The sequence below is a fragment of the Lepus europaeus genome, chromosome 16 (assembly GCF_033115175.1).
Source record: "Lepus europaeus isolate LE1 chromosome 16, mLepTim1.pri, whole genome shotgun sequence".
Classification (NCBI taxonomy): Eukaryota; Metazoa; Chordata; class Mammalia; order Lagomorpha; family Leporidae; genus Lepus; species Lepus europaeus.
The window spans coordinates 19,900,846-19,926,857 of record NC_084842.1 but is presented as its reverse complement, the minus strand read 5'-3'; the positions used below and the strand labels follow the sequence as shown (position 1 = coordinate 19,926,857).

Genomic DNA, 26,012 nt, shown 5'->3' with positions numbered 1-26,012 from the left:
CAGAATTACAGAGAGGCAGAGGTAGAAAGAGAGAGAGAGAGAGGGAGAGAGAATCTTCCATCTGCAGGTTCACTCCCTAGATGGCCTCAATGGCTGGAGCTGCGCAGATCTGAAGCCAGGAGCCAGGAACTTTTCCAGGTCTTCCATGTGGATACAGGAGCCCAAGGGCTTGGGCCATCTTCTGCTGCTTTCCCAGGCCATAGCAGAGAGCTGGATTGGAAGTGGAGCAGCTAGGACTTGAATGGTGCCCATAAAGAATGTCAGCACCGCAAGCTTCAGCTTTACCCGCTATACCACAGCGCCGGCCCCATGAGTTATATTTTAGTCTTTCCTCTTTTCATATTGTAACTCCATTCTCTAGAAACAGCAAGCTCTTATTATCCTCAGCATACGTATTCATTTGCTTAGTCCTACAAGGCTACTCTAACCTTACCACTGAAAACAAGAATAATCTGTTTTGCATTTTAACTTATTTAGTTTCATCTTATTTGAAAGGCTGAGAGATAGAAACAGAACAGACACAGTGAGATCTTTAATCTGCTGGTTCACTCCCCAAATGCCTGCAATAGCCAAGGCTAGACCAGGCTGAAGCCAGGAGCCCGGAACTCAATTCACATCCCCCACAAGACAGGTACTCAAGTACTTGAACCATCATCTACTGCCTCCCAGACATGCATTAGAGGGAAGTTGGACTTGAACCAGGGACTGTAATATAGAGGTGGGCCTCCCAAGTTATGACTTAATCACTGTACAAAATGGTCTTCTCCAAGAATAATCTGTTAACTGAAGTTCAATATTTGCTTGCTTTTTGTTCATTTTTGATTTGCATATTCAAAGAACTGTATTTAAGACTTATGTTTTTTTCCTAAATAGTATTATTGCTCATTTCTGTGTGGTGATGCTAGGTTTATTCCATTTCCCATACTCATCCTGATTTATTTTAACTTTTAAAATATGTAAAATATTAACATTTGTCTAAAATTCAAAACTCTATAAAAAGTTCTCAATTGCAAGTCTTCTACACCATTCACATCTATTCCCCTAGAAATCAATTATGCAGATATCTAAATTTATGAGTTTATTTACCATCTTGTGTTTATTTTGGGGGGAAAAAACCCCAAACATATGCATGTGGAAGTTTCCTATTCTCCTTCTTTCTCACAAAAAGAGTAGTACACTGAATGCACTCTTTTGCATTTTTCTATTTTCACTTAATATATTCTGTAAATACCCTAAAGTTTTTCTCATTTTTTTGTATAATGGTCTACTGTGCAGGTGTACCATAATTTATTCAACTAGTTTCTTGTATATGGAAATGTATGTTATTTCTTATATTTTATAATGACAATAATGAATAATGCTGTGCTAATGTACTTTTGTTTTATTGGGTATGCAAGTTATGACTTTTAATTCAGCTTTTTTATTTTCTCAAGTTCTCAAGATGCATCAAAAGGTATGCACTCCTTTCTCACAAGTGAAAACAAAGATTCATGACAATATGCTGACTGGAAAGCTCTGTAGGGATTTTATGGTCTGGAAAATTGTAACTACATTTGTGGAAATAGAAATTGTAGCACTTATTTGTATAACAGCAAGGCAAGCGTGGTCTCTAGGAAGTATAGGTAAAGTTGATTAGATTGCAGTGTATACTTAAAAGTTGAATAATGTACTCTTGTAAAACACTCTTCAAAATTATTTAACTTCCCATGATATCATCACAGCATGTGCAAAAAATCTTTAGTGTTATCTTTTCCTGTCACATGACTAGTGCAAACAAAAGAAATTCTTATCTTTCTGTTTCTATTCTGGTCCTTTATAAAATGGCATTAAGCACCATTCAAAACTTACACATTAAAGGTATGGTTTAGGGAGAAAAAGACTTATTTTTTATTTTACATTTCAAACATATTATATTTTCTAAATTATAAAGCAAAAAATTCCCCAACAACTGAACTTGTCTAACGCATTATAGTAGTATGCATAGAAAACTTTGTGGGTTTAAAACTCCATTCCTATTTATTTTCACATTTAAGTCTCATAGCAGCCCTAGGTTTAGGGAACTAAGCATGGTTATAATAACCTTATTTTGATAAAAGAGGAAATAGAAGCCTTGAGAGAGTTCAATGAAATTGTCTTGGGAGAGTGAACTCTGGACAAAACTGTGAACTAGGATCTCAGACAATTTTTTTTCTGTGTAAAATGGATGTGCCTGTCACAGGGTTATTGTAGTGATCAAATAAGGTAATGCACATGAAAATGCTAAGGTGTACAAAGAGAGAGTAGTTTTGTTATTTAAGTATTTTGGCTTAGGTACTATGTGTGAAAATTTTCATATATATGTAAGTAATGAAAGAGATTCTAACAGTCTCAGAACTGTAGATCTCAGAGCAGGACTTGAATGTTCATTTGAAGAAATATACACTGAACTGGTACCTCTAGGAGCAGGTGATGATAATATGTACTCATTGTGGAATAAATAACAGCATTATTTGTTACACAGAGCTTAGACCTTGAAACAAACCTCATTAAAAGGCACTTGATCTCAGTTTAAAACCCTTAAGTATGCTCTCTTTAAAAGTGATCAATGTATGTACTGGCTACTTTAGTTATCCCACTATGAGATTCACACAACTTTGATCTAACTTTCTTTGATTTAACACTGCAATTAAGAAGATTTGGTTCAAAGTAAAAACTCATTGGTTGATGTTTTACACTGATGTGATAATGTTTACACAGATGTTCTTTGAAATCTTGATTATGGTGGATTTGGGGGTCCTACCTCAAGACAGACTGCTATTTGAAAGGTGAAGTAATATGACATTTACCTGGTACAACCTTAGAAACAGACTTAGCAATATGTTTCTAAAGTGATTTATTTGTTTGTTGTTTTTAACTAGAGTTTTTGGTTTTACTTCATATCTATCAACAGTAAATCACTTGCTTTAAGGACTCTTTTATAATGTGCTGGTACAAGGGTCAGTACTTAGGCCTGCAGTGATGAAAAGGTGTAACTTTACCTACTTTAAAGCACCTGCCAATTAATTAGGGGAAGTAAAAATACCCTTCACAACAAATGAAATAAAGCAATCAAACCCCAATGAACACCCAGGCTTAGGCTTTCGCTGAGCAGACCATGAAACAAGACTGCAAAAACTATTCTTGAGCGGTTCTCTAAAACTTTGCTCAGGGGAAGCATAAATCCATTAAATGACCCTCAACTCTTGCCAATGAGAAAACTTAACGAATGATCTTGAACTTAACTAAGGGTACAAAACCAAACTTTTAATGTTTTAAAAGGACATATATCTCACTCCTTCAACTTCAATGCCTTTTTATTTTACAAACACATACAGGCATTAAAAAATTTTACCAGTAACTTTTGAAGTCTCAAACTGCATCAAGAGTCACAGCACCTCCATGCATTTAGATTTTATATTTGAAATGTGAACAAAAACCTCAGCTTTTAAGAAAATGCACCTAAAAAGAACAGGGAGGTGCTCTTAGATTGGATAAGAGCCCCCAGAGGCCATCTATCAGTTCTGATACTATTCTAGATGTTCATTTTATGTTCATGGCAAAATAGAAGCAAGCAAACCATCTCTTTTCAGCCTATTTAGATTTATTTTCAAGGCCCTGATTCATGATTATATTATGTTATTATATTATGCTAGTAAAAAGTCCATAACCTTAGCGCACAATTTTAAAACCTGCATACAGATATAAGGCAAGTTTGGTTACATGATGTGCTATCTCAGTAAAGATAAACATTAAAGAAAACTTGGGAAGGGGGAAGGGTGTTCCTAACCTAACCTTGATTATGTAAAGAAAATCCCCCATCTAAATGATAAAAGAAACGAGTAATGCTTGTACATTTTATTAGTGTTTTAAAATTAGTGAGTTAAACTGTCAAAGCTTTGATTTTCCTTTCATGTGTGTCTGGGCAGGTCTAAGCCTCGGGTAACGCCCTTTTTCCTTCTCCCTCTCTTACCTTTCTTTGCACCTGTCCACTGCAGGCTCCCAGCAGCTCCCAAGGAGTCCAATTCTCCTCTTCCCTCCCTTTCCTCCTCCTACCGATCCCCTCCATTCCTAACACCCCCCCACCCGTCACCCTCCCTCCCCCCTTCTTCTTCTATATTCCTGCCAAGCTAGGCTCTTTTTAACACCGATCTGTCACTGCAAAGGAGCTCACATCAAAGGCGGTTGCACAGCAGCAGCAGAACAGCATCACCGTTGTCCCAGAGACAACCCCAAAGAGGGGCCTCGATTACACCTCCTCGGAGTGGCTTGGCTGGCTTTGGCCAAGTGCGGGAATGATTTCTGCCGAGTGCACGGACAGAGAACCATCAAGGGCCCCCTCTGGTCACTTCCGAAGAGCAAAAACGTGTTGAGAGGGGGCAGGTATAAGATTTCAAACAGAACCTCCCCAGCGCACATGAAAGGGCTTGATTAGCATATGTCAAGAGGACCCGCATATATAGTCGGGGTGCATGTACACAGGACTCTGATCTGATCAGTTTGCGGAGCTGGAGCCACGGCCCCCAGCCCCAGGCTTGGCAGAGGCAGCTGTAGATGGTTCTGCAGAGCCAGCAGCCGGCTCTCAACTACCCCAGAAGAGAAGATCGCTCAGAGACACTGGAAGCCTCCCTGCTACCTCAGTGCAAAGTCCGTCCAGAGACCCCACAGGAGGAACCGGGCCTTCACCCTTCGCTCGTGTTTTGTCACGATTTTTTGCCACCTTCCCACGCCCGCGACACTTTTTGATTTGGGGTGTGGGGTGTCTTTTTCCGGCTCCTCCGCCTCTCCCGTTACTCCCCCTCCATGGCTCCCTTAACCGAAGTCGGGGGCTTCCTGGGGGGCCTGGAGGGCTTGGGCCAGCAGGTGGGCTCGCACTTCCTGTTGCCCCCCGCCGGGGAGCGGCCACCTCTGCTAGGCGCACGCCGGGGCGCGGCGGAGCGGGGCGCCCGCGGCGGGCCGGGTTCCGCGGAGCTGGCGCACCTGCACGGCATCCTGCGCCGCCGCCAGCTCTACTGCCGCACCGGCTTCCACCTGCAGATCCTGCCGGACGGCAGCGTGCAAGGCACCCGGCAGGACCACAGCCTCTTCGGTAGGTACTGGCATCCCGCCCCTGGCACACAATTCGGGTCCTCTCCCCCGCCCCACGTGCCTCTCGCCCGAGCCCCCTGTGACCCAGACGCTGCGCGATGCGGGCTGGGGATGAAGTGCTGGCTAGCGCAGAAGGTCGGGCCCACGCGCGCACACGGAGGAATCTTGCTCCTCACTCGTCGCCGCCGCCGCTTCTAGTAGCCTGCTTTCGGCTCCACACCTGGGGCGGCAGGAGAGAGGGTGGGAGTCCGGATGCCTCTGCTGCTCTGCCCTCCCCCAGTGTCCGGGACCCCCAAGATTTGGGACTCAGGGTCACGTTTTTCTCACAACTCGCAGGCAATCTTTTAGAATCCCGTATTATTTTCTACTAGTTCCTTTCCTATTTCCTGCAGTACTATCCGCTTTGCAGAAACTAATTCGAAGCCTTCTGCTTCTGCAGACATGTCCCATGGTTATGCACTTGGTTATCCAGCAGCGGCTACTGCCTAGGGGGCCGCTCTTGCCTAGGATGCGTGTCTGTGTCGAGAGCTGTAAATGTTCACCTGAAGAGGTGACAGATAACTTCCCAAAGGCACCGTCGCTACCGGCGAGCTCACCCGGCTGCGGTTCTCAGGGCTCCCAAAGTTCTATCTGGGTGAGGGAAGGCGGGGAGGAGGGGAGGAAGCCCGCCCACCCACTGAGCATGCCCAGTTCTCCAGCCCTGCCGCTCTTCAGAGATTGCGAAACCAGAGAGCTAGGATCTTGGTATTGGCGGTTGGTAAGAGGAACTGGGGAAGGAAAGAAGATCTGGGTGGGAACACAGCGGGAGATATTTCAGAATTCCTGCCGCCATGCCTGGGGTTATAAGAAAGAAACCAGCGAATGGTTCAGATAGTACCTCTTACAGACACTAGATTGGGAAACCCTGAGGTCGGTGCTGTCCGTTCCTCCCCAACTGCCTGTTGTAAGCAGTGAGTGGCCTCATCAGTTAGAGTCTTACGGTTTTTGTTTTCTTTTTGCTTTTTTTGGTCTGCACAATGATGGGGTTAAATTATATGATCTCTTTAAGGTGATTTCTGATTCCCAGCATCTCTAAGCCTTTCTCCCAGAGATAAAGTTTTCAATACATTAGAGTTAACCGGCAAGCACTCTCCAAGTATTTTGATTATCAAACTTGGGACTTCATTGGAGAGAGTCATTTTTATTTTAAAGGACATCATTTACTTGTCAGCATCAGTGTAAGTGAGCAACACAGCATTAGCTGCCTTTTCCCTTTCTTTGCCTTGTGCAGTTTTTTGAGAATCTTATTTCTGAATGTTCTCTTGTTCTCACCCTCTAGTTCTTACACTCTGATTTCTTTTTTGACTTGTAGTGCTCATTAAAACTTTGGAGAAGTGGGAATCTCCATTTGAGGAGCATTTGTAACTCTGCATGTGGTGGTCATTTGGCAGCACTTAAGGGATTAGAAAATTAACTTTAAAAAACCCATATGTGTGCTGCTTCCACTGATCTCTTCCAAATTCCGATTGACTATGAGTCAAGAGTGTCATGACCTAGTGGCCAACTGGGGTCACTTTTAGAAAGTGGTTTTTAAATGGAGCAGGCTGATTCTGATTCTACAGAACACTGCTGACACCAGGTGGCTCAGTTCTCCTGCCTTTAAGAATGACTGCACTTCACCCAGTACAGAGGAATCCTCCAGCTTCCACAAAGATTTAGAGGGAGGTGCACACAAATGTGGTAATGTAAGTGGAAGGGAAGCTTAGGTAGTATTCATACTCCCCCCCCCTCTGCCATATACAGAGTAGCACTGGAAATTCTGCCTTTCATTCACTTGTAATTCAACTTTAGCTTCACCATCAACAAGAGTTGCCTCTTGCGTTTTTTAAAAAAAAAATTTTTATTTGCCAGATACAGTTAGACAGTGAGAGAGACAAAGGTCTTCCTTCTGTTGGTTCACCCCCCAAATGACCGATCCAAAGCCAGGAGCCAGATGCTTCTCTCTGGTCTCCCATGCGGGTGCAGGTGCCAAGCACCTGGGCCATCCTCCACTGCACTCCCGGGCCACAGCAGAGAGCTGGACTGGAAGAAGAGCAACCGGGACTAGAACCCAGTGCCCCACGGGATGCTGGCGCCGCAGGTGGAGGATTAACCAAGTAAGCCACTGTGCTGGCCCCGCCTCTTGCATTTTGTATAATTTTGTTAGGTTGACCCTGTGTGACGAGATTAGTGAATATTTATAGATTGATAACATTCATTAAACTGGTATTTAAATCCTTTCTTTTAGGAATGGATGCTATATATCATAGTTAATCATTTTTCTAGAACTTTAAAATTTTTTGATAGGATTTTGTATAATTTTTGGTCTGATGTGATTTTGTATGGATTTAACTCACTCTGTGAGGAGAGGTTTTATATATAGGAACAAGAATACTCACTGTTGCAGAAAAGGAAGATTAACTAGAATAATGTGGTAGCCTAAAGGAAGGTACATTATAATACATCCTAGTGGCTTATACATCATCATTGACTACAAGGGAGAATAGGTAAGAGGAAAGTGTACATTCTACATGTATATTATTATATACTTCTTTCTCTGTTTCCCTTCTTTGGCTAGGGCCTCAATTACTAATTATCAAATTATTTTTCTATTTAAAAACTCATTTCTGTGTCATTAAAGTAAGGATTTAGGAAAAACTAAAAATGGCTCTTTGAGATATTAAAGTAAATAGCATAATTTTATATTAATTTGAACATGATCAAATAAAAACTCAGAAAGCTGTGTTTTTAAACTTCAAAACCACATCAATAGAATATAAACAGAAAGGTCCCAGGGAGGTTAAAATAATTTCCCATCTGACTTTGCTCTGTATTTACAATAGAGTGTTTCTGCACAGTAGTACAGTAGGAAGACTTTAGCTTATACGTAAACATGGAATCATTACTTTAAAAAAAAGTTCAGCCTGAGATCAAACGTATTCCTTTAAAGGCTTTTCCTTTATTCTCCCCTATTCTCCATAGTGTTGTCTGATGTGGTTGCATTGTGGGTTGACTCACCTGTTTATTATGATTTGTAAAAAGACTGGCTTTGAAAATGATACCAGAAAGACAAAGTACCTCCAAGTCTTTTTATGGGACACTGGGCATTAGAAAATCTATCTAAAATCTGTGATTACCTCTTAAGGAAAGTTTTTCATGTCTACTCTTTGTAAAGGAATTAGCTTAGTTGCCACCTCATATTATAAATAAGAAAGACTTGTCAAATCTCATTAAAGAATCAAATGATTACAAATTACTATGTGGTATACTATTTCCTTGAGGAGAAAAAAGGATCAGAATTAAAAAGTGTGGCTAACATCTTTAAGAGGAATACAAAAAACACATAACAGTTTTCCCATAAGTCCCATGGATCATTTCAAAATTATGCCTGGTTATATGTAAGATTTTAGATGTTGCTTAATCAAGTTGAAATTATTGGGCATAATTATTTTAAGAACATAAGTGATCTTTTTTTTCTACAACTACATATATTTTGGTGAGATGACAGCATTATATATGATAAAAATTAAACTATTTTTAGGTATTACACCATTTTGGTTTTTTAGGGGAAATGTTCAGTTTATGACATCTGTTATGTAACTAGCTACTGGAGATTAAACCTGTATTCTCTTGTACTTGAAAACTGGGTCTATTCTACCTTCTAATCAGTTAATCAGTTTCTATTCTTTGAAAGACAAGAGCATCTTAATGTAAATCAGATACTTTATGGGAGTTAAGTTGCATCCACTTTTGAGTTTGAATGTAACATTCATTCAAACAATCTAAAGTAATTATATATTTGTAATTAATATCCTGGATGAAGAGTCCATTAACATATTTTTTTCTGCCAATTATGTTTGGGCCTATATTTTTGTATCTAACAGGAATCCTTCACTCATGAGCTTGGCAGTGAGTTTGACTTTACTTCCTACCTCTATATTTTGTCATTATGATGGCTATCTATGAAGTCTGGACCTTCCTGTTAAGTCTTATCTTCTCCCTGCCTTAGGCCCTCAATTAGGGACACTGCCTCTTTCCAACCACTTATAGACTATTTAGTAGTGCATTGTTGCTCTAAGATCTTTGATAGCTCTAGTGTTCTACATGATCTCCCAGTAGTTTGAAAGAACTCATTTGTCTTGCCGAGAATCTAGGTTTCTGCCAGAGTGAATTAGGCTCTAGAGATAGAATAGAGTCCTCCCTATCAGCAAATAGTCCAACTGTGCTTTCCCTTGGCCTGGGAAGTATCACGTGTACAAACAGGAACTTGCACAATAAAGCAAGAAATGACTTAAGAGCAAGAGTCAGGTTAAATGGTGCACATTTGTTCTGTTTGTAGAGCTTAAGATGAGGTGAAGGGGTGAAAGCTATTGAGGAATGCAATTCCAAGCAAAGAAAAGTGTGGTTATTCTTTTTCAGCAGAGTCCAAGGGAAAGAATTAGAAAAAGGCATTAGTCCAAAGGTTAGTGTGTGCAGTAAAAAAGGTAATGCAGAGGGAGGTGTTAAGTTTGTTAAAACTATGATGTATTAGTGCATCATAGTTTTGAATAGTTGTTTACCTATTAATAAATAAAACTAAATCTAGAAAGTTATTGTTAGTAAAAGCTACTTTATGCTCAATTTTTGGTATTTGGTTATTATACTTAATGAATTACAAAATGCTTTTACTTCTGTAAATTATATGATTTATGTAAAAAATCATAGGTCAGGAAACATAGCATTTTATGTAATCTAGAACAATTTGAAACTACTATATTATCTTCAAAAAAGTCTCCTGAAGTAGAGCATGGGATGAGAGTTCAAGTATTTTATTTTATTATTTATTTATTTATTTATTTTTTGACAGGCAGAGTGGACAGTGAGAGAGAGAGAGACAGAGAGAAAGGTCTTCCTTTTACCGTTGCTTCACCCTCCAATGGCTGCTGCAGCCGGCGCACTGTGCTGATTCAAAGCCAGGAGCCAGGTGCTTCTCCTGGTCTCCCATGGGGTGCAGGGCCCAAGGACTTGGGCCATCCTCCACTGCACTCCCGGGCCGCAGCAGAGAGCTGGACTGGAAGAGGGGCAACCAGGACAGAATCCGGCGCCCCGACCGGGACTAGAACCCGGTGTGCTGGCGCCACAAGGCAGAGGATTAGCCTATTGAGCCGTGGTGCCGGCCTGAGAGTTCAAGTATTAATTATATCAATTATAAATGTCATATCCCTTAGGCAGGATAATAAACCTCTCGAAGCCTCAGTTTCTTTTTATGTAAAATGGGGGGAAATAGTATCTTCCCTTCCTGTATTAATGGGCTGATATTTAGGACCAGATGAAAACATATAAGTAGTAGCCCCTTATAAACTAAAACACTTTTATACCTGTATAGAGATACTGCTTTGCTAGAAGATTGTCTTTATTAATTGTATAACAAATGAGCACAAAAACACATAATAGAAAGTGATTAAAATTAATAAATGAAATATTGGAGAGTTATGAATACCTTTCTTTTTTTTTTATTTTTTGACAGGCAGAGTGGACAGTGAGAGAGAGAGAGAGAGAAAGGTCTTCCTTTGCCGTTGGTTCACCCTCCAATGGCCACTGTGGCCGGCGCACCGGGCTGATCCAATGGCAGGAGCCAGGTGCTTCTCCTGGTCTCCCATGGGGCCCAAGCACTTGGGCCATCCTCCACTGCACTCCCTGGCCACAGCAGAGAGCTGGCCTGGAAGAGGGGCAACCGGGACAGGATCGGTGCCCCGACCAGGACTAGAACCCGGTGTGCCGGTGCCGCGAGGCGGAGGATTAGCCTAGTGAGCCGCAGCGCCAGCCATGAATACCTTTCTTAAACACATTTGATAATAATACCTTCTATTTGTGGAATGCCTACATATGTCAATCCTCACCACTCTCCTGAGGGAGGCATTTCACATCATTTTCTTATGTGGAGATTGGAGTTCAAAGAATACCAGCAACTCAGTCAGCTTCATGAGTAAGTTGGTGAATCAGACTAACCAGGGTCAGTCTGATTTAAAATTTCACACTTTGAACATCACGTTTTTCTGCATGCTAAACTCTTAGTATTTGGCTATCACATTGAATGAATTATCAAGTCTTTTTCTCATCTGTAAAATGGATATATCATCACAATAAAACAATTCCACAGTAATGTTGAGTTTACAAAGAACTTCCACATACATCATTATACTTACTAATAATGTTTTACTACTGTAACTGTTTGGAAGACTTTCATTAGTCATGTTCATTAATAAATATAAATAATTGTTTTGTTTATAAATTCAGGTATTTTGGAATTCATCAGTGTGGCAGTGGGACTGGTCAGTATTAGAGGTGTGGACAGTGGCCTTTACCTTGGAATGAATGACAAAGGAGAACTATATGGATCAGTATGTATTACTATTTGTTATTATTATATATAATATTCTTGAAATAGTGACCTTGCACTTTCTAATTACAATGTTGCTCAATAATGTCTGTCAGAAGAGGTATATAAAATGTATTTATGTAGAAATCAGAAATATATATGCTACGAAATTTCCATTTTTATGTGGGCAAGAGTAAACTTTTCTTTTCCTTTTTTTCATTTGAGAGGTACAGAGAGGAGAGGCAGAGATAGAGACAGGGAGATCTGGGGAGACAAGAGAGAGAAAGAGAGCTCTCCACTGCTGGTTTATACCCCAAATGTCTTCAATGGCCAGGGCTGGGCCAGGACAAAGCCAGGAACCAGGAGCTCAATCTAGGACCCCAAAATGGGTGGCAGGGACCCAACTTTTTGAACCATCACCTACTGTCTCTCAGGGTATGCATTAGTAGGTAGCTGGATTTGGGAGCTGGAGACAGGGCTCAAATCCAGTCCCTCCATGGGTTGCAGTCATCCCAAACAATGGCTTATCCATTGTGCTAAATGCCTATCTTCCCATTACATTTTTAAAACCCCCAACCATTATGGCATTCAGGTTGCTAGTTCTTCCTGCCAATTATCGTGAATCTCACTAATTTTTTCCATATTTTGATAATTTCCACAAGAAGCCATGAAAAATGGAAGCTGTGTTTTTGTCTTGGTACATTAGCTTCTTTTCACCTTTACATTCATAACATGGAAAATTCTCTGCCACCCAATATCATCTTCCATAGCTAAATATGTATCACTTATTTGCTGTTCTTTGTATGAAGGAAATGAGCAAATGAAATCTTAGAATATTATAATCAATAACAAAAAGTGAAAGCCACACAGTAGGTCTATCTGTCCATAGTCCTGATAATTATAGCATCCATGGGCTCACTGTAAGTTATTATCAGGAAATTTTCAACTTTCCGCTGTGGATAAATGCTCATCTGTGGATGTACTATAAATGTTTAAGTATTGTGCTTAAAGTACACTTTTCAGCCAACTCATCAGCATGAGGTTTTGTTTTATTTTGGAACAGAGCAGCAACAGCAACTCAAGAACTAGAGTAAAAGAACAATTTTAAACTACTTTGAAACACTATAGAGATTATTTTCTTTCATTGTTAACTTCTAAAAAATGTGTTCACGGTTGCTGACATTATTTTTAAAAATTGGTAAGACGTAAATGAGTGCCACTCTCCCACCATCTTCTCATATGGATGCTCTTGTTTAAGTCAAAGTCTCTTTAGCTATTTCCATGGAGAATTTTCTTTTTATGACTTAGCATATGGCACTAACTTTCTTTTTCTTAGAATCTCAATTGAGGTCACAATATGAAGTTAGAATCTTAATATACTCTGGGAAAAATTGGCTATAATATTTCAGAAAGTAGACTAATACTTGTCCTTTGATAGGATGGAACTTGTGTTTTCCAGCCTGTCATCTTAGGACAAAGAGAAATAATGCAGTACACAATAATCATAAGAGGAGAAATATAATAGAATTTCTCAAGTGACAATAGAAAAAAAGCATGCACATAATCTTCATATATGTGTTGGATTAAAAAAGCAACCGTGGTCCATCTTGAAAAGATGAGAAACAATTGGCATTTTACTACATTTACCTTATGAGTAAAAGATAAAGGTAATCATAGGAAATGGGTCATTAACACTGAATGAATTCTTAAAGGGAAGATACATACTTTGGACAGATGATATTAAATTCAGAATTTGAATTTTTTGTAGAATCATGAAGTGTTCCAAGGTCATAGTAGAGACTTGATATGTGGAACTTGGGCATCTAATGTTGGAAGAGATAAACTATAGGCCAGTTTACTGGTGAAGTGCAGAATATTTAGTAAGCATTTGAAAATAAAATTGGGAATTGACATTTGACTTAAAGTTCTCTGAACTAAGACACTGGATGAAGTTACCTGGGAGAAAGAATTCCAGGTAACATAGGACTAAAGCACAATAAAACAAAACTAATTTAATATTTTTCTTTTTTGACGTGGCTGAAGTTACAGTCAAATGAAAGCATAGAATTGACACTTTTGTAAGGAAATTATCTCAAACATTTTTAATGGTAGTTATCTTCTCTCTTTTAGGAGAAGCTGACTTCTGAATGCATCTTTAGGGAGCAGTTTGAGGAGAACTGGTATAATACCTATTCGTCCAATGTATATAAACATGGAGACACTGGCCGCAGGTATTTTGTGGCACTTAACAAAGATGGAACTCCAAGAGATGGTGCCAGGTCCAAAAGACATCAGAAATTTACACATTTCTTACCTAGACCAGTGGATCCAGAAAGAGTTCCAGAACTGTACAAGGACCTGCTAATGTATACTTGATGTGTGACAATGTCTTTATCAAAGAACCAGAAAACAATCTGCTTTCTTATCACAGTTCCTATCATAAAATGACAGCCCAGGAAGACATTCAGAATATCATGGAGTCTGTTTTCCACCAGAGACTGATTTGTGAAGAATATTAAGAAAAAGCAAAACAATATTTTGACTTGAAGTAGGTCGAAATCACCCTTTAGAAGTATATTATGTTCCCTTAGATACATTGGCTCAGTCTACCAGTAGACTGAAGCTGAAAATCTGTTGAACTTGCATAATGGGAACCCACCTAATTTGCTGCTGGTGCCTCACCTCTCTGGATTATGTTTACTTTGAAAGTTACATTAAAAATAGATACTTCATGTTGAAGAAATGGAATGACATCATTGGCCAAGATTATTGCTATGTAAATTTGAGGGCCTTGTAGAATTTTGCAAGTTATGGCATTATATGTTAAACAAAACAAAACAAAAAAATCCTGGGTGAAATGTGGACTTAAAACATGTAACACCAAGATGGAACATTGTTTTTTTAAAGAATGGACTTATTTATACATTTTCAATTTGGAAATATTTATTATATATATTTATTTATTAAAGAGTTTATTTTTTACTGGTGTATGAAGATAACAGAGTAAAAAAACAAGAAAATTCCTTTATTGTGCCATTACTTTGTTGTGGTATCTTGAGCTGTAAAGACATCCTATTGTAACCCATTAATCATAGAATAAGATCTTGAATTTCTCTTAAAAAACATAGCATAAATTATATTTGTAGTCAGTCAGTTGCCTTCTAAATGTAACTTTGGTTTCTTTTGGCCTAGAAAAATGCTTTATTGACTTGTACTGAGCTCAACACACATTCAAAAGGGAATTAAATATTTTGACTTTAAGTTTGGTTTCAATGCTTTTTAAGTGAAAGTTCTAATTAAATAACAGTGAAAAATGATAAACTCCCAAAAGAAGACTTTTGTTGAAAATCAAGAAATGGCCAGCGACATGGCTCAATAGGCTAATCCTCCACCTGCGGCGCCGGCACCCCGGGGTTCTAGTTCTGGTTGGGGCGCCAGATTCTGTCTTGGTCGCTCCTCTTACTGTCCAACTCTCTGCTGTGGCCCGGGAGGGCAGTGGAGGATGGTCCAAGTCTTTGGGCCCTGCATCCGCATGGGAGACCAGGAGGAAGCACCTGGCTCCTGGCTTCAGATCAGCGCAGTGCACCAGCCGCTGCGGCCATTGGGGGGGTGAACCAACAGAAAAGGAAGACCTTTCCCTCTGTCTCTCTCACTGTCCACTCTGCCTATCAAAAAAAAAAAAAAAAAAAAAAAAAAAAAAAGAAAAGAAAAAAAAGAAAAAAGAAAAGCAAGAAACATAATAGCTAATTTATATTTACTTATTTTCATGGTTTCATGTGTGAAGGCCATTTCTTTTGCCCAGTATGATTACGTAAAAAGAATTATTCTTTTTGGTACCTTCAATAACAACGATGAGGCCTTATCTACCTGAGTGTGTTATCCTCTCCATTGTATCTACTATTAAGTCATTTATTCAACACATATTCATTAAAGGCTATTGTACACCACTTTGTTAGTCACTAAGGAAAATGTAATTAAGACAAAGGTGGACCCTGCATCATGAACTTAATGTCTGGCAAGAGAGACAGACAGTAAATAAATTAACAAATATTGTAATTGCTGATTGTGTTGTGTTCTATGAGGAAAACAGGCTCTGGATACAGAAAAAAAGAATAAACCAAGATAGGATGAGTCAGAGAAGGTTTCTCTAAGGAGGTGAAAACTGTGATAGGCTCTGGGGATAAGAAAGCCCTAGAAGATGATAATACTGTATATAGTCACTGCTCTTCTTCCCTTCAAGAAAGCTGAACTTTTGTCAATCTTCAGTATGTCCCATTGATGCCTTTAAAGATATTTTTGGCAAGGAATAACTGGTTGAATTTTTAAGGAAGCTTTTTAACCATAGAGTAGAGATGATTTTGCCTATATGATGGATACAATACATCTGCTCTCAAAGCTTGTTCAGACATCTTTCTATAAGGGAAGGAGCTAATTTTTCTCACTGTGACACCCAAGTCTTTACTGCAATACTGAGGTTTGAGTAACCAAGCCAGTCAACAAGAGTAGCATCTTTGGGACCTATGACAACAAAACTAATTATCAATCTGAGAATAACTAAATTATAATTCTGGCAGAAGTATTTACATTTTTTCCTGGCTATGACTCAGTCTAATAATAAATGTGCATACTAACAAACTCATGGACTTCTGACACTAATCTCTAAACAGTGTAACTGATGGATTGGTCTCTGTTTTGGTCATGACCTAATGTTTTCATATTTCCCCTTTATTGGTCCTCAATATATATACCGTGCCCCTAGGTCTTATGATGGTCTATAATGGGATATTGCTTTCCTATCTCAGGGTCCAAGCTGCAAATGTTTTACATCCGTGAATATTTAAAATTCACATTTGTTTGTTTTTATTTGAAAGGCAGAGACACAGAGACAGATCTCCATCAATTGGTTCACGTCCTAAATGGCCTCAATGTCTGAAGCTGGTCCAGCCAAAACCAGGGACTCAGAGCTTAGAGTTCCACTTGGTCTCTGACATGGATGGCAGGTGCCCATGTACTTGGGCCATCCTTGGCCATCTTCCCTAGTACATTAGCATAGAGCTAGATTGGAACTGGAGCAGCTAGGACTCAAACTAACATTCAGATGTGGGATGCCAGCATTGCGGGTGGCAGCTTAGTGCACTGTGCCACAATGCTGGTCTCTTAAAGTTCACTTTCAACACTGCCTAGGGTGGGAGGAGTTTTGTTTCCTTTAAATCAGTTCCTTGTATAAAATAACCCTACTCCAGTTGGGATGCAATGTAGAGCTGTTCTGTCTTTGCTCTATTTGTTGGGCTGAAGAACAAGGTGGGATTATATCTACATGAGGCAGATGTGTGAAGGCAGAATGAGAGTACTTATTATTTATGAGAGAGTGAAAGATTTGGAATGGATACAGATAATGACATTCAGGGCTTTTTGATGGTGCTAATGGATTGATATTTTTGGGAACTTTGAGAGAAAGGGAATGTATTTTTTCATGTGATACATGTGGTGACAGTGCCCAAATTGTAAAATGTTACCCTCCTGATTCCTGCCTCTTGGTTCTCATGCTTTTGTGCAATTACCTGTGGAGCACTTGTGATTTTCTCCTCGAATCAGAATATAATATAACAAAAGAAGGGCTATCGTACTTGTGGTTTTGCTAGGAGTTGCTCTAGAGGCCTCGTTGCTGAATTGCTGAAGTTAGCAGCTAAGCTGGGAAAACCCTGATGTCAACAAACTGCAGGTGACCTCTAGGAGCTGATAGCAGTTCAGCCAACATCCAGCCCAAGGCTAGAGACTTCATTCCTATAACTACAAGAAATCAAATTCTGCCAACAACCTAAGTTGAAGGTGGAGTCTTCATGAGTCAAGCCTCAAGGTGGAAATGCACCTGCTTGTCACAGACCTGTGAATCCCTGAGCCTTGGGCCCAGCTAAAACCTGAGTGCCTGACCTGCAGAAGTAATGAGATAATAATTGTGTATTGCTTTAAGCACTAAGCTTAATGTATTGCCTAAGGAAATATAACAATGAACTTATTAATTCAAGGGAACATTTGGCATTAATCAGATACGACCGCCAAGTTTTCATTCATTTATTGGTGTTCATTTTTGTTTTTCTAAAATTTAAGCAATAGAGGCAATTCCCTTCATATCTGACTCTAGTCTTGTTAATAACAAATGAAATGTATTCTTGGACATGGCCTAGAACATCCTAGAATGTCCATGTCTTTGCTTGAATGAAGTGATCTGACTTCTTTATAACTGAGATATCTGAGTGATGATATCAAGCCAGATTTGTTTCCTTTCTCATCTGGGCCACTGACATGTGAACATCCTCTGTTATCTAACATAAACTTTACAAGAAGCAAGTATGCAGAATTCCAAATGATATGGAAAAATTTCATGTGTTTGTTTCCATTCCTTATTATATCTTGTTCAAAGTGTTGCTAGGTGATTGAAAAGTCCTGTGGTGCTAATCTCTTGGAATAGATGAAGACAAGTTTGGCATATTACAAACGGTCCATATGCACTCCAGGTTGCCAAGGACTTGCTAAGGATTTGCCAAGAGTCCTCTAGCACATTCTACTCTTGAAAGATTTATTTATTAATTTGAAAGGCAGAGTGACAAAGAGAGAGAAAGGGAAAAAGAGAAGGATTCACTCCAAGTGCCTACAACAGTCAGGGCTGTCCCAGACTGATGCCAGGAGTTTGGAACTTCATCTGTGTTTCCCAAGTGGGTGGCAGAAAATCAGGTACTTGGACCATCATCTGCTGCTTCCCAGGTACATAAGTAGCAAGCTGGCTCAGAAGCATGGAATAACTGGGATTCAAACCAAGAATTCCAATATGGGATGTAGGTTTCCCAAGCAGACACCTGAGCCACAGTGCCTGCTGAGCCACAGTGCCTGCTCTCACTCTCAGTTTTTTAATTGAATAGGAACAAATGGATGCAAAATTCCAAGGCAAATTGGATAAAGGGTGTTTGTGCCTCTGTAATGTAACAATGTTATAACTGAAATAATGAAAGCAACAAGAACACAAAGAACACCCAACGGTGAACTCTTCCCTGAAACCTCTGAAAGACCATTGCTTACATTTTTTTTTTTTTGGACAGGCAGAGTGGACAGTGAGAGAGAGAGAGAGACAGAGAGAAAGGTCTTCCTTTGCTGTTGGTTCACCCTCCAATGGCCGCCGTGGCCGGCGCGCTGTGGCCAGCGCACTGCAGGAGCCAGGTGCTTCTCCCGGTCTCCCATGGGGTGCAGGGCCCAAGCACTTGGGCCATCCTCCACTGCACTCCCGGGCCACAGCAGAGAGCTGGCCTGGAAGAGGGGAAACCGGGACAGAATCCGGCGCCCCGACCGGGACTAGAACCCGGTGTGCCAGCGCCGCTAGGCGGAGGATTAGCCTGTTGAGCTATGGCGCCAGCCTGCTTACATGTTTTAAACTGATTATTTATCTGGATGATATATTCTCCTTGTTGTCAAGTTTCTTTGACTTCAATTCTAGTGACCATTCCCTCTAATATTCACTTCTATTTCATTTTATCCTTGACAGGAATCTAGAACCTGAAGTTGGGCTTAAGTGACCTTAGCCTGTTGCTTTCAGGGATTAGCAGAGATGCTATCCTGGGCCTGAGGATATAGGATATGTAAGGTTGAGACACATATTTCCTCTTGCCAAGAAAATGATACTGTTACTTAGGGTACTTTAGGGAGTGTTATATTTTGTGGTATAATTAATATCATGCATATATGAGAATATTTTAAAAAATTTGTGAAAAATAGAATTAAAATGTAAGTTTATCTTGGTGCAAAAATTAGTTTTGGAATCTATGCAGTGTTTTCATAATACACTTTTTCCACAAACTTTTTGAAGACCCCACATTATTCCTTGTCCTGATATTTGCCTCTTCCTACTGATGAAGAAGGGATCCATTGCTAGTTCTTTAGAACAATTTCAGGTATTTCTGTATAATATACAACTAATACTATTTTAAGGTTTCCAAGCTGAGCTAGTAATATGCACAGAATTAAAGCTAAAGGATTTGCAAGGGGAGAAGACAGATAAATATTTAATTCCATTAGTTCAACAGTCTGCTTCTTATTGAGAAAAAATACTTCCATGCATCACACTTGGATGTTGTAAGTTCTTTAGTCATTTTCTTTTTCTTACATGGTTGGGAATATGTAAATAATACATACCGAACTATGCTATAGTCCAGAAACAGAAATTGAATTCAGGCACACTGATGTGGGACTCACATGTCTTAACCACTAGGATGATCACTCATTCCCAGAAAACATAATTTTAGAATCAATATGTTCTTTTTTTATCTTTTTCACCAATCATTTCTCCCGTACTGAACCATATATGCCATTTAAGCTCTTTGCCCCTTGTTGAGTTATGTAGGTTTCAAGTACAAAATTTTTGTCTCATTCAGTGTATAATTTATTTGCTCCAGATAACAGTACTCCCAGAAAAGTGATTGCTCATTCAATGGCTCTTGAATTTTTTCCTGTTAATTTGTTCTATTATTTTTAGTTATGAAACTAATGAAGGAAGACAGACATAGATATAATTAGTTCTGACTTCTAATCAAAGTGTCAGTTTTCTCTCTGAATTAGCTCAAGGGTTCCTGTTTAAATTTCACCTTATTAGATTATTATTAGAGTTTATTTTTGTAGTGGGACAGTAAAGATATAATTTTGGACGAATGAAGGAAAACTACAATGGAGATCAAAATTAAGAGGGATCTAGTAAAGCCGCCGCTTGCAGCGCTGGCATCCCTTATGGGCGCCAATTCGAGTCTCAGTTGCTCCACTTCTGATCCAGCTCTTTGCTCTGGCCTGGGAAAGCAGTAGAAGATGGCCCACGTCTCTGGGCCCCTGCACCTGTGTGGAAGATCTGGAAGAAGCTCCTGGCTCCTGGCTTCGGATACTCCCAGCTCTGGCTGTTGTGGCCACTTGAGGAGTGAACCAGCGGATGGAAGACCTCTCTTTTCTCTCTCTGGCTCTGCTTCTCTGTAACTCTGCTTTTCAAATAAATAAATAAATCTTTAAAAAAAGAGAGATCTAAAGAATGCATTTGCTACATCATAGGCCATAGATTACTAAAAGGTTGATCTAATGTCCATCTGTATTTTGGACTAGTTAAACAAGGGAGTTAAAGGAGTAAGTGGTGTATGAAGTTATTCTGTTTCTTTAAAACCCCTACTATGTAATGTGGTATACTTCAACTACAATTTGGTACTATTGTCATAGTGATACAGGGTTGTTCTAGATGTCCACTTTTGACATGCCCAACTGTTGGACTTCTGGTTTTTAACTTTTTGAACGGAAGGTCTTGTCTTCCCTCAAGTTTCAATAGATCTTTTTCAATTACACACTCTCAGAAAGGTGAAACAATTTTAGCTCTTCACATCCAGAAATTATCACAGCCCAGCAACTTCTGCTACTTTTCAGCTACTTTTCACACCTCATTTTTCAAAAACAATTTCCCTCTTTTTATTCATGGTTTCCATCTGATTCTAAAAGTCCGGAGATTCTTGACTATTATTTCATTCAAAACAAGCCATAGGATTTAGGATATCTCCAGGCAGATCTGATACTTAATGGACATGACTCTTAAGGACTTTTGGGGGACAATTTGTCCGTCCCTTTGAGAAATTGGTCTCTATCCTCAGACTTTAGCACCAGGAGTCTCGAATTTAGAGAGATTAGAAGAAATAGAAGAAAAAGCTTTGGAAGCTGTCCTTTGTTTCTCATGTGAAGGGAGAAGTTTTTCCTTAAGATTTACAAAGTTCTCGTCTCAGTGTTCCCTCTCTTGGCTCAGCTCCCAGTGATTCTGAAGTGGCTCCTTACTATCTGAGGGGAGGATTTGCCAAGGTTGTTGCCATGGCTGCAGTGCCTGCAATTTGCACTGATTCTTGTATCTTATTGATCTTGAAATCTTAGCAACTTGCCAGTGCTTTTCCTATGAACTTGGAGTCACGTTAGCTCAAATCTAATGACCTTTTTATTGTACCACAGGGAAATTATTGGGCAGCTAGTATACAAAATCTTAATCCATTTGCTCATGAAATTTATGCTTCCATTAAAAGCTTGTGGAAGTGGAAACAGCCCTCTGGGAGAAGACCTAAGATGCCGATTTCTGAAGATAATCATCTGGGTTATTGGGTTCTCCTATCCTGTCAATCAGAACAGCAGCAAATTGAAATTCCTCCCATCTAACCTCCTTTAGCCCTTACTTATCAGTTTTCAAGGCCTAGGATACATCACTATTCCTTGCAAACCAGCTCATTGTGGTCTTCATGTTTTTCTACCCATAAAACAAAGTATTAATTTTGATAAAGCATCCACTTTTTCCCCCCTCACATATAGTATTCACTACTCTTCCTTTTTTTTTTATAAATCTTTTTTTAAAAATTTTTTTTTTAATTTTTTGACAGGCAGAGTAGATAGTGAGAGAGAGAGAGAGAGACAGAGAAAAAGGTCTTCCTTTTTGCCGTTGGTTCACCCTCCAATGGCCGCTGTGGCCTGTGCATCTCGCTGATCCGAAGCCAGGAGCCAGGTGCTTCTCCTGGTCTCCCATGCGGGTGCAGGGCCCAAGGACTTGGGCCATCCTCCACTGCACTCCCGGGCCATAGCAGAGAGCTGGCCTGGAAGAGGGGCAACCGGGATAGAATCTGGCGCCCAAACCGGGACTAGTACCTGGTGTGCCGGCGCCGCAAGGCAGAGGATTAGCCTGTTAAGCCACAGCGCAGGCCCACTACTCTTCCTTTTTTATTGTGGTGAACTACACATAGCATAAAAGTTAACAGTTTAACCAGTTTTAAGTGTACAGTTCTGTGGCATTAAGTACATTCATGTTAGGGTCCAAGTATCACTACCACTCATCTCCAGAGTGTTTTCTTCTTCCCCAGCTGAAACTCTGTACCCATCAGTTACTAATTCCCTACTCATCTGTCCCCAATCCCTGGTAAACACCACTCTATGAATCTGACAACTCTAGGAACCTCATACAAGTGGAATCATACAATATTTATCCTTTTGTGACTGAATAATTTCACTTACACTAAAGTTTTCAAGGTTCATTAATTAAAATTGTATCCTGTGTCAGAATTTCCCTCCTTTTTAAAGTTGAATATGTGTGTGACACATTTTGTTTATCTGTCTATCTGTTGATGGGCATGTTCTGACTGTTGTGTAAATCTATGAAAAACTATCTGGTCAAGTTCCGAAGCCAGGAGCCAGGAGCCTCTTCCAGGTCTCCCATGTGAGTACAGGGGCCCAAGCACTTGGACCATCTTCTACTGCTTTCCCAAGCCATAGCAGAGAGCTGGATTGGAAGAGGAGCAGCCGGGACTCAAACCGGCACCTACATGGGATGCCGGTGCTTCAGGCCAGAGCTTTAATCCGCTGTGTCACAGCGCTGCCCCCCGAGTTTCCTTTCATTTAATCACTATTAATGTCTTTACATTTTTTTCTTATTGAGGTATAACTGAGACAGAATAACTCATAGATTTCAAGTGTAGTGTTTTGTGACTTTTGAAAAAATATATATACCTGCAATTATTACATTCATGATACAGAATATTTCCATCATCCCAGAATGCTTTCTATTGCTCATTTGTGGTTGTTTCCCACCCTACTCATTGTTTAGGGAACTACTGATCTGCTTATTGTCACTACAAATTAGCTTTCATTTTCTAGATTTGAGTATAGTTGGAGGCATTTACAATGAACTCAATGATTTTGAGATCCATCCATATTGTTGCAAGTATGAAGGATTTCTTCTTTTTTATTATCTGAGAGAGAGAGAGAGAGAGAGAGAGAGAGAGAGAGAGAGAGAGAGATATCCCATCTTCTGATTAACCCCTCAAATACCCACAATAACAAGGGATGGAGCCAGGATCTGAATCCAGGCCTCCCATATGGATAGCAGGGACTCATTTATTTGAGCTATTTGTTAAAACACACCTCCAGGATTCCTTTCTCTTCTTTCTGAGAGGAAACAAAAGAGGAGACTTCTCTGTAGAGTGGGACTAATCTTAGTCATTGTTGCTAAAATTGGTTTCAGTCATAACTGATAGCCCTTGCTTCACACAGCATTATCCAATCTTAGTTTCATTTACCCTTGCTTAGTCTTTTGCTTCTCTTGGTAACTTCCAGTGTTACTGGAGATGATGGCCCCCTCCTTGTGAATTATCACCTCTAAGCTGGTGCTTCAGTGATGCCTCCAACAAGTTACTACAGTATCATGATGATAGTTTCTGGATGGTGCAGAACATGTTATGACTTGTGCATCCTGTTCTCATGGACCTACTTGCACAGCCACCGTGCTGTATAAGAGAGCCTTTGCACACAGAATAGATTCTTGGGTGGTGATGCTGGCTGAGACCCATGGGCAGGAAAAAAGAAAATCAATATCCAAAGGTCTTTTTCTATTGGAATCAATCACAGGCCTTCGTAGAGAAGGGGCCCAGTGTAGACAACCTGCTGTCAAGTAACTAGATAGTTTCCTTGAACAATGGTGCCAAATCAAGTATGCAATATAAGTTTTGATTGCTGGTAGGTTGAACTCTGACAGAGCAGCAATATCTAGATTCTTCATGAAATGTGGGACCAATGGTTCTGGGCTTTAACTATGACCCTTTGTTCATTTTCCCAGAACAGGCATTGTCAAGCTAGATGCTGGCTGGCATCTACTGGCTGAATCATCTTACATACTTGGTGGGTTTAGTTCCTCTTCCATGGTAGGGACTCTTGGATTGGTATCAAGTTTTAATACAAAGATTTTCACACTTTATGCCCACTGTCATTTGTTCATATGTAATTCTTTCTATTAGATCTCTTTATGCCCAATTCTTCAATATTTTTTCTTCTATTTGGATCACTTGCTACTACACAGGAATACTTACATGTTCTGATCTCAGGCCACTTCTTTTATCACACAGAGTGGATGGTCAAATCTACTGTCCACAGTACTCTGTATACTGGGAGGACTTTCTTTGATTTAATCCACAGTGGTTTGCATCCACATACAGAGCCAACCCATTGGTAAGTCAGTGTTGGGCATTTTCATCTTTCTTTTTTTTTTTTTTCAAAGATTTTTTTTTTTTTGACAGGCAGAGTGGACAGTGAGAGAGAGAGAGACAGAGAAAGGTCTGCCTTTTGCCGTTGGTTCACCCTCCAATGGCCGCCGCAGTTGGCGTGCTGCGGCCGGCGCACCGCGCTGTTCCGATGGCAGGAGCCAGGTGCTTCTCCTGGTCTCCCATGGGGTGCAGGGCCCAAGCACTTGGGCCATCCTCCACTGCACTCCCTGGCCACAGCAGAGAGTTGGCCTGGAAGAGGGGCCTCCGGGACAGGACCGGTGCCCCGACCGGGACTAGAACCCGGTGTGCCGGCGCCGCAAGGTGGAGGATTAGCCTAGTGAGCCGTGGCGCCGGCCTTTTTTTTCAAAGATTTTATTTATTTATTTGAGAGGTAGAGTAACAGTCTAGCGGTAACAATCACTGGTTCACTCCCCAACAGTCACAATGGCAGGAGCTGAGCCATCTGAAGCAAGGTGCCAGGAGTTTCTTCCAGGTCTTTCATGCACATGGGCAATCTTCCACTGCTTTCCCAGGCCATAAGCAGAGAGATGGATTGGAAGAGGAGTAGCTGGGACACAAACTCACACCCTTCTGGGATGCCGGTGCTGCAGTGGAGGCTTAGCCTATTATGCCACAGAGCCAGCTCTGGCCCTTTTATCTTTCATTAGCTGATCCTCCAGGATCCTCCTTCTGGGTTGTAGAAGTGCACTGAGGAAAAGTGTTCATGCAATAGTGGTGAATGACATGGGTAGGGTCTGAGCTATCTGAGGGAGTAGAGGAGTGGATATGATAAGATTCAGCTCAAAGTGGGAAATTCTGGCTTATATGAATACTTGGCGTGTCACAGTTTGGCTCTCAATAGTGTGTCAAGAGCTGCATTTCAAAAGTCATATATCCTCCATTGAAAATTGATTATGTGACCTAAATTTAGTACCTCAAGAACCTGTTGTGATTTTCACATTGAGGTTTCTCATAAATTCCATATGCCATCTTCCTCATAACTGATATCTTTAATGTAAGAGGATCTATTTGCCCAAGTGGTAGAGTACAGCTTCGATCTGAGTGTAGATAGTCCTGAAATCCCTTTCTTGCTTAGCAACAACTTTTAATTAATTTTTTAAAAAGATTTGCTTTTTTTTTTTTTTAATTTGAAAGGCAGAGTTACAGAGAGGCAGAGACAGAGAGAAAGAGAGAGGTTCTTCTATCCGCTGGTTCACTCCCCAGATAGCTGCCATGGCTAGAGTGGGGCCGATCCAAAGCCAGGAGCCAGGAACTTCTTCTGGGTCTCCCATGTAGGTGCAGAGGCCCAAGGACTTAGGCCATCTTCTACTTCTTTTCCAGGCCATAGTAGAGAGCTGGATTGGAAATGGAGCAGCTGTGACTTGAACTGGCACCCATATGGGATGCCAGCACTGCAGGCAGCAGCTTTAAACACTACGCCACAATGCCTGTCCCTTAAT

General features: G+C 40.4%; 1 protein-coding gene across 1 annotated transcript; it reads left to right on the top strand.

Moving 5' to 3' along the window:
- The first annotated feature begins 4,818 nt into the window (after nucleotides 1–4,818).
- Nucleotides 4,819–13,855, top strand: FGF20 (fibroblast growth factor 20). The gene is made up of 3 exons (XM_062213557.1): nucleotides 4,819–5,104; nucleotides 11,398–11,501; nucleotides 13,610–13,855. Exons 1-3 carry the CDS (start codon nucleotides 4,819–4,821, stop codon nucleotides 13,853–13,855), a joined length of 636 nt encoding a protein of 211 aa, XP_062069541.1.
- Nucleotides 13,856–26,012: the final 12,157 nt, after the last annotated feature.